This window comes from Thermobia domestica, chromosome 3 (assembly GCF_964235325.1).
Source record: "Thermobia domestica chromosome 3, izTheDome1.hap1.1, whole genome shotgun sequence".
In the NCBI taxonomy this organism is placed as follows: domain Eukaryota; kingdom Metazoa; phylum Arthropoda; class Insecta; order Zygentoma; family Lepismatidae; genus Thermobia; species Thermobia domestica.
Window position 1 is genome coordinate 27258036 of NC_137456.1, and position 12160 is coordinate 27270195.

The window sequence follows — 12160 nt, forward strand, 5'->3', positions numbered from 1 at the left end:
CCTTGATAGAAGCACGAAAAAACTTAGAAGGGCGTTTCACTCAAGCTAGGACAATACCTGGAACACGTAGTCTTCATCACTTTGAGCCCAAATCTGGACTCCACTGGAACAAAACGAGTAAGTTTAGATGACAAGTTTTGCACAATATTCAACTTTTCTGTAGAAAATTATTCGGTGAAAATGCCTGTTGTGGGTGTGCACAACTACATTGCATGCCTTTATGATGACCCGTGGTATTTTGGATTAGTTTTGTCAAAACATGAAGATGAAGGAGGCGTTAAAATTAAATTTATGCATCCCCATGGGCCTGCTCCATCTTTTCACTGGCCCCCAAACGAAGATGTTTGCTGGATTCCTATGAGTAACATAATTTCATGTGTACCCCCCCCCCCCCTCCCAGTTACAAAAGCATCCGGAAGAATGTATTATTTTTCCGAAAAGGAAATAGGTTCAATCAATCTTCAGTGCAACAAGATGTTGAAACAAATGCAAGCCCAGAAATAAAATGTTGCTAATGTTTTATTTAAACATTTTCTGTAATTCCACTTCAGGGCCTCTATGGTGTAAATAGTAAATGAACCACTTCAGGACTTTAAGATGATTTGGTAAATTCTTTTTTCGTTCACTAATTATATTCAATCTGTTGTATGTGATGAATATGTATAATTCATTAAACTCATAGTGAATTGCTATTTTCTTCTTCTTTTGTGGGTTGGGAACCAGGGGCGGGGGGGGGGGGCGCACAAAAGTTATCTCATTGGAACCAGTGTTCCGTAAGCTTTGCAACGAGGTATCATTCGCGTCTCTGTGACAATTAGGGAAGTCGCCAGGGTTGCCAACCTGAGGGTAGACCACAGTTCCTTCGTAAAATATATACAGGTTGACCATAGTATATACGAGGTTTCGAATTTTTATCTCGCAAGCTATTGCACCTAGGCCCTTTATTTTTTATATGATTCCACCCAATGTCTGGTGTGTATGCGATAATTTTTTTTCCTGCGTACGACAATGAACAGTGTTGCCAGAGTCCGACAAAATATTTTCGTTGAAAAAAGCAATTTTTCTTCTTCTTCTTCTTCTGTGGGTTGGAAACAAGGGCGCACAGAAGTTACCTTGTTGGAATCTGCGTTCCATGAGCTTTGTAACGAGATATGGTTCATGTCCCTGTGACAATTAGGGACAACGCCAGGGCTGCCAACGTGAAGGTCTACGATTTTCTTGAAATGCCTGGCCGTGCTCTAAAGATAAATGGTTTAAAAATATTTGCAGTTAAAAACCCACAGTTTTTCTTTCAGAACGCATTAGCTCATGCCTTTAGGCTTATAAATACATATAAAATACTTTGGTTTATGTAGTGCCTTTAAGTTTTTACTGTATTTTAAAATTTTATGTTTTTTCTTTTAAAAAATCGTAATATCCAGGTTTGAGCTAATATTTACTACAACAATTCAAGTACAAGTAACTGAATATATTTTTACCTTATTCTCTATCTTATTGTGATCATTTTAGTGAAAAAATCATTGTGATATGATGAGAATTAACAAAGTTATGATCTTTTTAGTATATCAATGTCGTAATCTCTTTAAGCCTCGGCAACAACAAAAACGTATATTTTACCAAACTAAAAAAAAAAAAAAAAAATTAACTAAAAGAGTATATAAGATATCAAATTAAAATTTGGTGTGATCAATAAGGATGGCAAGTAGAGTAAACAAAAATATCCTCATGCCATTCTGAGACTATGGATTTCATGACCTGGATGAATTGACATGGACTGACCCAACACTGTAAGTGAGATTATTTCTTTTAAGTTTGTATGTATTAACTGTGTTAACGGTTTCATATGTTGTTAATGTATTATTTTGCTAAATAAATCCTCTTTTGATGATTTATTAAATCTGTCCTGTTTTTGAATCCATTTATCCTGTTTTCCAGTCATCTATACGTGGTATCATTAGTCATAATAGCATAGTATGTTGTAACTTGAGGAAAGTAACGTTATTTTTAAATTACACAACCTTAGTATACAAGGAAAATGTTTCAGTCCTCAAGTAAAGTTAATTTCTTATAATTAAACTTCGCCGCTTCGTTTCGTACACTGCCTGCCTGAGCTAAAGCGCAAGCGATTTGCAGATTGAAAACTATTGTGACGATTTAATTGCAGATTGAAAACTTGTGACGATTTAATTGCAGATTGAAAACTACTGTGACGATTTAGTTGGTCAAAACTATTCTGACAGCTTAACTGTAGATTGAAAACTATTGTGACGATTTAATTGCAGATTGAAAATTATTGTGACGATTTAAGTGCAGATTGAAAACTATTGTGACGAATTAACTGCAGATTGAAAACTACTATGACGATTTAATTGCAGATTGAAAACTACTGTGACGATTTAATTGCAAATTGAAAACTACTGTGACGATTTAATTGTAGATTTAAAACTATTGTGACGATTTAGTTGGTCAAAACTATTCTGACAGCTTAACTCTAGATTGAAAACTATTGTGACGATTTAACTACAAATTGAAAACTACTGTGACGATTTAATTGCAGATTGAAAACTACTGTGACGATTTAATTGCAGATTTAAAACTATTGTGACGATTTAATTGAAGATTCGAACTCTGATGACGATTTAATTGTAGATTTAAAACTATTGTAACGATTTACTTGGTCAAAACTATTCTGACAACCTAACTGTAGATTGAAAACTATTGTGACGATTAATTGCAGATTGAAAGCTATTGTGACGATTTAATTGAAACTTAGAAACGGTATTGTTTCAATTTAATTACTTCAAAATAGATAGTAATAATGCTGAATATGAATTCAGTTTGCTGTTTATTACTAAGAAAGGGGCCGTAACCATATTTATATTTCAAAATTAATTTGTGTAACCTCAAATTATTTGATGGGCAAACTTAAAAAAGAAAAAGTATAAACAACTGTAACTTTAAATTAAGGATTATTTTAACCTAATCACAGTCAAATGCTTGTGGGGAACAAATAGTGTATGTAATAATCAAACTACTAAGCGTCTCAAAGTTGTACTCAAAGATTTAATACGAATAAGTAATTTGTCTGTGTAGCCATACACAAATGCCATACTGCAATCACGAAAAATTCTAATTTTATTACTGCTGTGGCCAATTAAAAGAAATTTGATGGAGTTGGTACTTGTCCACAAGATTTGATGCTACAGAAGATAAAACTTTGAAGTACACTCACGACATGGTAACAATATGAACTTTCATTTAACCATAGAACAATGGTTCTGAAGCTTTTCCACTGGCGTACCACCAAAATATATTAATCATTAGTTCCACCATAAGTATTACATGTTATCAACAGCTGCTCGCGTACCATAGGTTGAGAAACCTTGCCATAGATCAGTCATATGCAAGTTGGAACAGAGGGCGGGCCAATCACAAGGGACTTACTGGTGTTGAAGGCCGGAGGAGAAAGTGTGTAACATTTTCACACGAATTGAATAGCCATATTTAATGGAGAAATTTGACCATCGTACAGTAACACCACAGGAACAGAAAAACTGCTGTAACGGTAACCAAAGTATTTATTTACTAAAGAAACCCAGAAAAATCTATTTACTTACTATTTTAGTGGGGAACTTGATCCTTCAAATTTTGAACTAGTATCTCACTGCTCGATGGTACATTGATTGTTCCAACGGGAAGGATATTTTTAAGGTGAAATCAATTATCCAGGAAACAAATTTAATTCAAGTTAAGAAATTACGTAAGAAATACACTTGCAATAACGGATCAGGTGGGCCGGATGAAAGTGTTCACTGGGCCGCAACCAGCCCGAGGGCCGGCTGTAGCATATGGCCGCCATTTAGACTATTGTGGTACCTACAATATCCCAAATGTGCACTCCGATTAAGATTGCAGCATTATCAATTCAGATTATTACCAAAACTCTGAAAACTGAAACACGTACAGGATAGTTATTTCTATTAACTATAATACCTACGTCTTATTTAGAAAGAGTGAAAAATACACGAATGAAACAGCCAAAACAGCCATTGTCACTCTTTGTACATAGTAAAATTCGCACCTATAGAGGAATTGGCGTGATATAAAATAGGCCATTTCCTCCATGTATCATATATAAAATATATTATGCCCTCCTTTCATTCAATTATCAATTATGAATTCAAACAGTTATTTCAGTTCCAAGTTATTGAGTAAAGGAATTGTACAGGTAAGTACCTTTATTTCTCAAATACCTATAAAAAGCTGCGGTGCAGTATTGACAAAAGTAAAATTATCACCTCTTTCGAAATTTTCAATCATTTACTTATAGAGTGTGAAGAACATAACTTTATATTATAATCAAAATTACTGACCTGAGACGTATTCCTATGACGATCAAACCTCCTGGTGTGCATATTTCGAATAAAATACTTGATTTCCTTCTTCTGCAGAATATCAGCCTATGCACAAATTTGGTCACATGCTACGATGCTGTAATTTCAGCAGAAATAATGGAATAATTTTAAACTGTAAGATACCAGTAAGTATTTACAACAACGTAAATATCACTTGTATTAAAAGGGAAAGTCATTTATCCATTCCCAACACGCGAAAACTATTTTTCTTCTAACTCTACAGTGCATCCTTCATACTCATCACTACTACACTATTTTAATGTTTCGATATTACAAGTCTCCTAAAATCTAATTTTCCTTGACGCGTAGGTCCATATTATTTTTTTTCCAGTCCAGTCAGTGTTTAGTAATCAAATGGGTAACATAAAAAAAAAATAAATCATAAACTCAATGTTGCCATATTAATATCGGAATTATCAAATAGGTTAATTTTTTGTATAATCAAAAAAATTATCACTGTGGAAGGACACTCGAATATTGTATCCGAAATATCTGGAGTATTTCAGTTTCTGTTATCATTGGAGTATCTCAGGTCAGTAATTTAGATTATAATCTTAAATCATTTATTCATTTTACCGAAAATACGTATTATCTATACATATTAGTGGAAAATACATAAGGAATCTGTGCTATTCTAGTGTAAAAAAGCAATTATGAGAAATAACGTGCAACTTTTTAGTAATATAAAAATCAGAGCAAACCAGAAAATATCAATGATACGTGTATTGCTGCTCTGGGAGTGGACCAAGTAGCGTGGTGGTCAACGCACCGGCACGTTACTAGGGATGGCCAGAACCGGTTCCTGGTGGAACCGGATGGATCTAGAAGATCCGGTTTTTCGGATCCAGGTCTGGAACTGGTTCTGAAAACCAATCTCCAAGAACCGGTTCCTCTGGAACCGAAACTCTGTGACCATCCCTACGCTAAATCCGAGCTCCTGGTAGGATGTGAACAGTGTGCTAGATGAAATGGTGGAAGCAACAGGCAGGCGCCCAGGTGGCGGCCGCTTGTCTCATTTGGCTAAATAAACTGGGTAACTGGCAAACTCATTAGCTAAACAAGTAAACTGGCCAATTCATTTGGCTAAACACCCACTGGTGGACCAAAATTTTTTTCTGGGGGCACAAGCGGGTTTGGGCGGGGAGGGCACAAGCGCCTGGTCCTTTTTGCAGTGTTTTGAAGGTGAACTTTGTGCCTCCTTTACGGGTCTTTGGGGGCTTTCGGATCCAGTTCTGGAAGCGGTTCCTAAGATCCTGTTCTAGAACTGGTTCCTAAGATCCGGTTCTGGAATCGGGTTTTAGGATCCAGGCCTGGAACCGGTTCTGGAAACCGGATCTCCGAGAACCGGTTCCGCCGGAACCGGAACTTTGTGGCCATCCCTACACGTTACGTCGAAGATCCCGGGTTCGAGTCCCGGTGCAGTCATGCACTTTTTCACTCTTTGTGCACCATTTAATTCGCATCTATAGAGGAGCTGGTGTGTTAAAAATCGATTGTTTCCTCTTTTCGTTAATATAACGGAAAATATCAGCTTACAGATACACAAACAGTCAAAAAATCAGAATAACCTAACACATATTTCTGATGAAATAATCTAATTAAAAATTACCTTGAGCAAAATGGGCCCGAGGAATGGATATTTCGTGTATAATTCTATTAACAAATTTTAAAGTAAAAAATGTACGAACTAGTATCAAGGCAAGCCTTATTCATTTACATCTAATTTTGCTGTAAATTAGAGATCGACAAGGAATTCTTAAACGCTAGTCTGTAATTCATGAATGAAACACTAGACCCCCAACCTCCTTGATAATTCAACCAAAAATTTTGGCATGAAGAGATTCTACGATTCTACGACATGAAGTGCGATTCACTGCACTTCTAGATCATGTGTGAGTTCGTAATGGATTAGTTTGGAAACGATTGTCCGCTGCTGTTATATCTTACAATAACAATCAATGAAAGGAATTCCTATTACCGCACCGGTAATAGCATACCACAACCATACTGGTACACTTACCTTTAACTAATATTTGCTTAAATTAGATGTGTCCGAACCAGGGCTTTAAGCACGCTTTACGTATTCAGCCATACTCTTCTAAATATTAAGTGTTATGGAGAGGTGAAACAGTGAATATTAAAAATATGGGTCCATATTCTGGAAAACGCACTTTTAAAATCTATTGATTCACAAAGGAAGAGCGGTGTTTAAGGAGCTTATTTATGTTGGCGACCAACATGTAAGTCATATATTAATGGAGATACGGAAACGAAAATTTCCTCAATAACGATGATACGGTACCTGTATAACGATATTTTGTAATATAATAAAGATAAATTTACATTTATACACTAAAATTATAATAAACATGTCTATATGACATACTTAAATAAAAGGTTTGTATGTAGAAATACCGCTAGTAATGTGAGATGGATTTTTTTTTTTTTTTTTTTTTAATAAATAAATATCCAGGACCTAGTATAAACTTCACTTAAGGCTATAGGAATATTAAATAACAGCAAATTATAATCTTCTAATAGCAACTTTTCACAAATGGAAAATTTTCAAACATTATTTCGAGTTTGATATAAAAATTTAAATGGTGTTCTAATGTGTGTGTGTTAAATACAGGGTAAATACATACAGAAACTATCTTTTTTTATATTTAATGACAAAACTTCATAAAATTCCTCATAAACAAGATTACATTAAATGTATCCATATCTATTTCCCTATGGTTATACAGAGACGCGCAGACCCCCGCCCGTAAATTTATGTTTCTCTTTATAATATATATATATACCCATTATCATAAATTCTAGTTGTAAAAAATGTAGTCAGAAAAAACTTTGTATTGAAAATATAATAATTATATGATAGAAAAAATGTACAGAAGCAAAAAGCGAGAAATATCTTTTCGTTTTGTAAATTAAAATGAAGTTACTTCTCTTTATATTTTTATTATTATTATTATTTAATTGGAAGAACAACTGCAAAAAAACAAAACTGTTTGTTAGTTACAATTTACTTTGTTTCGTTTCTGAATGAGCTACAAAGATATCTTTTTACTCCCTGAAAATTTTCATTATTTGTTTTAATGAGTCACTACGGTTAAACTTTGGAATTTTTGGGTAATGAGAAACTAATAGTAAATACTTTATATTAGCCCTACCTATTTATATGAGAAAAATAAGTAAATGTAGAAAAAGTAGTAAAGTAAGAGGAAGTAGTAAAAAAAGAAGGAAAAAATATCGAATGACGCGTACGAAACTGGTAAAACGTTGATATTATGATTTTCTATGATCAAAAATGAATTGTATGGAAAAAGTACATTAAATTTTTTCGAGCACACATTTCCAGAAATGAAGAACTGTTAGATTTTTCATTTTGTACAATTTTCTTTTGTTACTCAATGTTAATCTATAAATGAATACATCTAAAACAGGATTTTATCGCAAATGAAGTATTTTTCCACTATTCTCGTTTACGCATATACCTTCCGTCGTTAATGAGCCTGCTATCTATGGCCACACTACCGCGCGAGCTCTCCTGAAGCCCTCTTGTCCTGAATGGTTTAAATAGCATTCTTCCTTTCAGTGGCAACCTAGCACAAGTTGATTAGTGTGTCTTTCATTACTATTTTTATGGCTTACGTACAAACGCTGTATTTATACCCATAAGGGAAAAGCCTCCTGAATGTGCACAGAGGAACGAAACTCCATCCATAAGAAATGAGCGTTTAAAGTATGTGGAGTAAATTTAATGAAAAAAATAAAACAAATATGAAATGAATGTATGGATTCCCATTGTAGATTTGCAGCAATATGACATTATGATCATACAAAAGGTTATTTTTTTCTAGTATTAGGAAAGTGAACATGGGAGAGGAGGGCTATATATGGGTAAAGTCCAATATGAATAAAGAGCGTAGTGTATAAGGAATTCTGTGTTTATGTGCATGCCTTCAACCGCTAACGTGCCTCTCCCCTAAGGACGTACACCCAGGGGGAGCTCACCCTACTCTGAACTGGAATAGATACGCCCAGCATAGGTGCTTGTTTTTCGCATGAATAATCATTTTTATGACAAATCATACTGCATGCATATTATCTACCTGTGCGCAATTATTCTAGCCGAGGAAATGGCAATCCAAAATGTAACAAAGTATTCTTTTAAAGTAAGAAAAGTAACAGAAACGAATTTTCTGAATTGGCCCGCATGGTCAAAATTGGTCCATATTCTTAATTCATACGAAGGAGACATCACTTAGGAAAGACACAAACAGAATACGTTATGGTCACCTACCTGCGAACTAAAGAAACCTCGTGGAGAAAACGATTGTTACTACTACCGTGTTATTAACTTGTGGCATGACTGGTACAATTTTAATTAGTTTTGCACTTACATTTAAAGTAAGTGAAACACGTGTAGGTAAAGTTTAGGCACACCACTCGAAATGATAGTTGTCCTCTAAACTGTAATTTTCTTCTTTTCCTCCAAAAGTTTTTCACTGGGCGACATGACAAAATCAGACCCCATATAGGTAAAGGGCTACCAGAAACAATTGTTGAAAAATTACAATTCTTTCACGATTTGCGCATAAATACAATTTTCAGACATGTACCACAAGAACTAATGCAAAAACACACACTAACCTGTACTAGGTAGCCACTAAAAAATCACAAATGTCATCTAACAGTCAGGGCAGTTCGAAGCTGGTCAGGTGCGATCGAAGGAAGCAAGCGCATCATCAGCAACGTTGAGTATATGTGTATACGAGGGTAGTGAAAATATGTGGATTTCGCAGTGATTATACCACTTTTAATTGTTCTATACTAGTAAACATGAAATACAGCTTCTGTACACTTTCAGAAATATTCCGTCAGCAAAAAGTACAAAAAGTACCTAACGCAGACATCTTTCCTATGCACTCATTTATTTCGAGTTACATTCTGAAGTTGGTCGCCTGTTTCTAGCAAAATTTTGAAAATTTACTACGAAAAAATGGATAATTTGCTCGTTTGTGTGCTTGAAAAAATGGAAGGAGAACGGAAGCTGTGTTAATTTTTTTAAATAAGTGGTTATAAACGTGGAACTATTTGGTAGGCGTAGGGAGCTACTTCGCGTAAGGTTACCGCATAGCTGTACTGTGGTAAAGTAATAAACATTTGTATTTTGAACATGTTTGCAGGTGTACAGAGACACTTCGGTTAGTATCCTTACGCAGAGATGGGAAATTACACCTAACCAATTTTAACAAAATAGTCCTAACTTCCCTGACTTTAAGCTAACCAGATTCTACCCCACTATCCTTACCCCTACCTTACTCTACACTGCCATATCCTATCTACTATAACCTTTCAATGCAGTCCTACTTATCGGTGCACAGTTAGAGCGCGTATCGTAAAGTTTACCCTATATTCTCTCCGTAAAATTTAGTTATTTATATTTGGCTCCCATCTGAGGAAAAGAACCGTAAGTACGAAGTAAACCCAAAACAACTAACATTTGTAGCGAATATATGGTAAATTATGGGCAAGGTTCTAGATTACTGGTCCCCCTTCCCATTGAGCAGCAATAAAGACAGAAAACAACATGCCCTGCGGGGCTCTAACCCGCCTTCGCTCGCTTGGCAATACTGTATAAGTTAAATGTATAAACTTTAGTACAGAAAGAAACCTACCCAGCTACTAATCTACATGGGGGACCAGTAATCTAGAACCTTCCCTAAATTATGTTTTACTGTTGTTTTCACTTTATTGTTTACCTACCGTTGAGAATGTGAAATTAGTGCAAAATGGGTAATACCACATACCTCCACCCTATGAGGTAACGGAATGAAATAAAAAATCAGTAAACTTAAGTAAAAATTGATGATTTTTAAATTTTTGCAGCTTTTATTACGCTCTTTTCGTCGAAGACATGGCGGATACCGACTTTGGGATAAATGTGCTTATTTCAACCGTCGTACAGCACTTATGATTTTCTATTAGTAATCGTAGACTTGTAAACATAAGATACAGGTGTATAACTTACTATTTAATTCTGTCACCTGCCAATGTTTATTTGGGGAGGGGGGCAGCCTGTTTTTCGATAGAAAAAATGTTACTATTTTGTTAATATTAGGTCAGGTTTGGCCCCTGTCTCTCAGCATTAACCAGTTGTTCCTTATAAATATATCCTTCTATGAAATGTGTCTCAACTTGACCAGCATCGTGATCCAATTACTAATTTTGTTGTGACACTATTTTCTTTCAGTACTAGCATGGAGTAAATATATTCCTCTACGGTATTAGTAAGATTAAGTAGTTCTGTGTATTAAATATTGCTAAAATGTTACCCAACATTCATAACATCTTGTACTGAAAAAACATAAACAATTATTTAACCACACCCATTCTCACGATTACATTTATCAGGCCTTTTGCTGGAGAGAGTTATAAACAATAGGTTTATCTGAAAATAAAATTGTAAATCTCCCAATAAGGTTATATGAAATTATTTATATATTCGATCTTATATCAACCGGTTCATCAAGCATATTAAAATATGTAAACAAATATTGAATACACTTTCTGGCACCTTTTCTTCTATGATTGTAATTACTTTCAGATTGTACACATATAAATTGTGGTATCAATTTGAATGTTTACATTTTGTCGTCTATTGCTTATTTCATTTATTAACTGACACAGGTAAGGCAAAACAAAAATAAATTTGACCCCTCAAATAACTTCCGAGTCATAGGTCGCTATGAATTAACTACTAAACACGCATTTCCTTAAGTGTACATGACACGTATGATCATCTAAAAGACAGCATAACTTCCACAACTTTATTTTATATCGAAATAGGCTGTAGCTACAAAGTGCGTATTAATTTTTGTCTTAATTGTATTAGATTCTGGCAGTTGATCAAGGTAAGCCATTCTCGTACATGAATTGTACTCAGAGCAATGCATGCATAAAATTATATTCATAGTAAAGAGGTAGAAAAATTACTCACGTGAGTGACTCAATTCATGTAAATACGAGTCTTCCGACTGTAATACCGCCATAAATTGAATATAATCGTATAGTGTTATCTACTGTCACACTATAACATGAAGGCAGCCATTACGATACATTCTCGACGACAAATTTTCACTACAGATGGTGTTGTTATTCAATATGGCTGATAAAGTGTAGAATAAGAGAGCAGGGATACGTTTTTGACGGAAAAAGTACGTGATTATCTGAAGAAATTCAGAGAAGTTTACTATGAATGATACAGCAGAACAAATAGTAAGTAGCATTTATTAATTTTCACATAGCTCATGTCAATTATATATTTTAATGTTATTTTCAAAATAAGCCGGAAATCTTCAGGGTATCTTGTCACTGAACTCATCTTGAATGAAGCGATAAGAAATTATTATTTCTGTAATAACTTGACTCGACATCGTAGAAGATGAGCACAGAATTTTTATTTCGAAAATCTGATATAAATTGTTTTGCATTATAGGCTCGTCACTTGTTTTGTCTTTATATTTTTAGGTTTGTTTTACCCCAGTTGTTCTCACTAGATAAATTGCCGAATTCGTATTAACATTTTCGTTTGCTAGATTTTTTTCTTGGGGAAAAACGTGAAAGTATGCAAAGAAATAACTAAGAAATATTGTAATCTTTAATCTCGTGTTTGTTATCCCCGAAGATAGTGTATATGATTTTCTTCTGATAGCTTTAGTTGTTAAACATTATACGTG

At 34.5% G+C, this 12160-nt stretch overlaps 2 protein-coding genes across 5 annotated transcripts in view; one reads left to right on the forward strand and one right to left on the reverse strand.

Moving 5' to 3' along the window:
- Positions 1-11560, reverse strand: part of Mrtf (Myocardin-related transcription factor) — a 548717-nt gene extending 537157 nt beyond the window's left edge. The window contains exons 1-2 of one of the 2 annotated variants that reach the window (XM_081750581.1): positions 11422-11560; positions 4374-4491 (exon numbers count right to left, since the gene is read on the reverse strand). The gene's annotated coding sequence lies outside the window, so the exon portion shown is untranslated. The remainder of the gene's footprint in view (positions 1-4373; positions 4492-11421) is intronic. The other variant, XM_081750580.1, reaches the window with a different exon arrangement.
- LOC145680250 (3-phosphoinositide-dependent protein kinase 1-like) overlaps positions 11541-12160 on the forward strand; it is a 209431-nt gene continuing 208811 nt past the window's right edge. The window contains exon 1 of one of the 3 annotated variants that reach the window (XM_081750589.1): positions 11541-11699. In XM_081750589.1, coding sequence (XP_081606715.1) covers positions 11676-11699 — 24 coding nt within the window. In that variant the 5' untranslated portion in view covers positions 11541-11675. The remainder of the gene's footprint in view (positions 11700-12160) is intronic. The other 2 variants (XM_081750591.1, XM_081750592.1) reach the window with 2 other exon arrangements.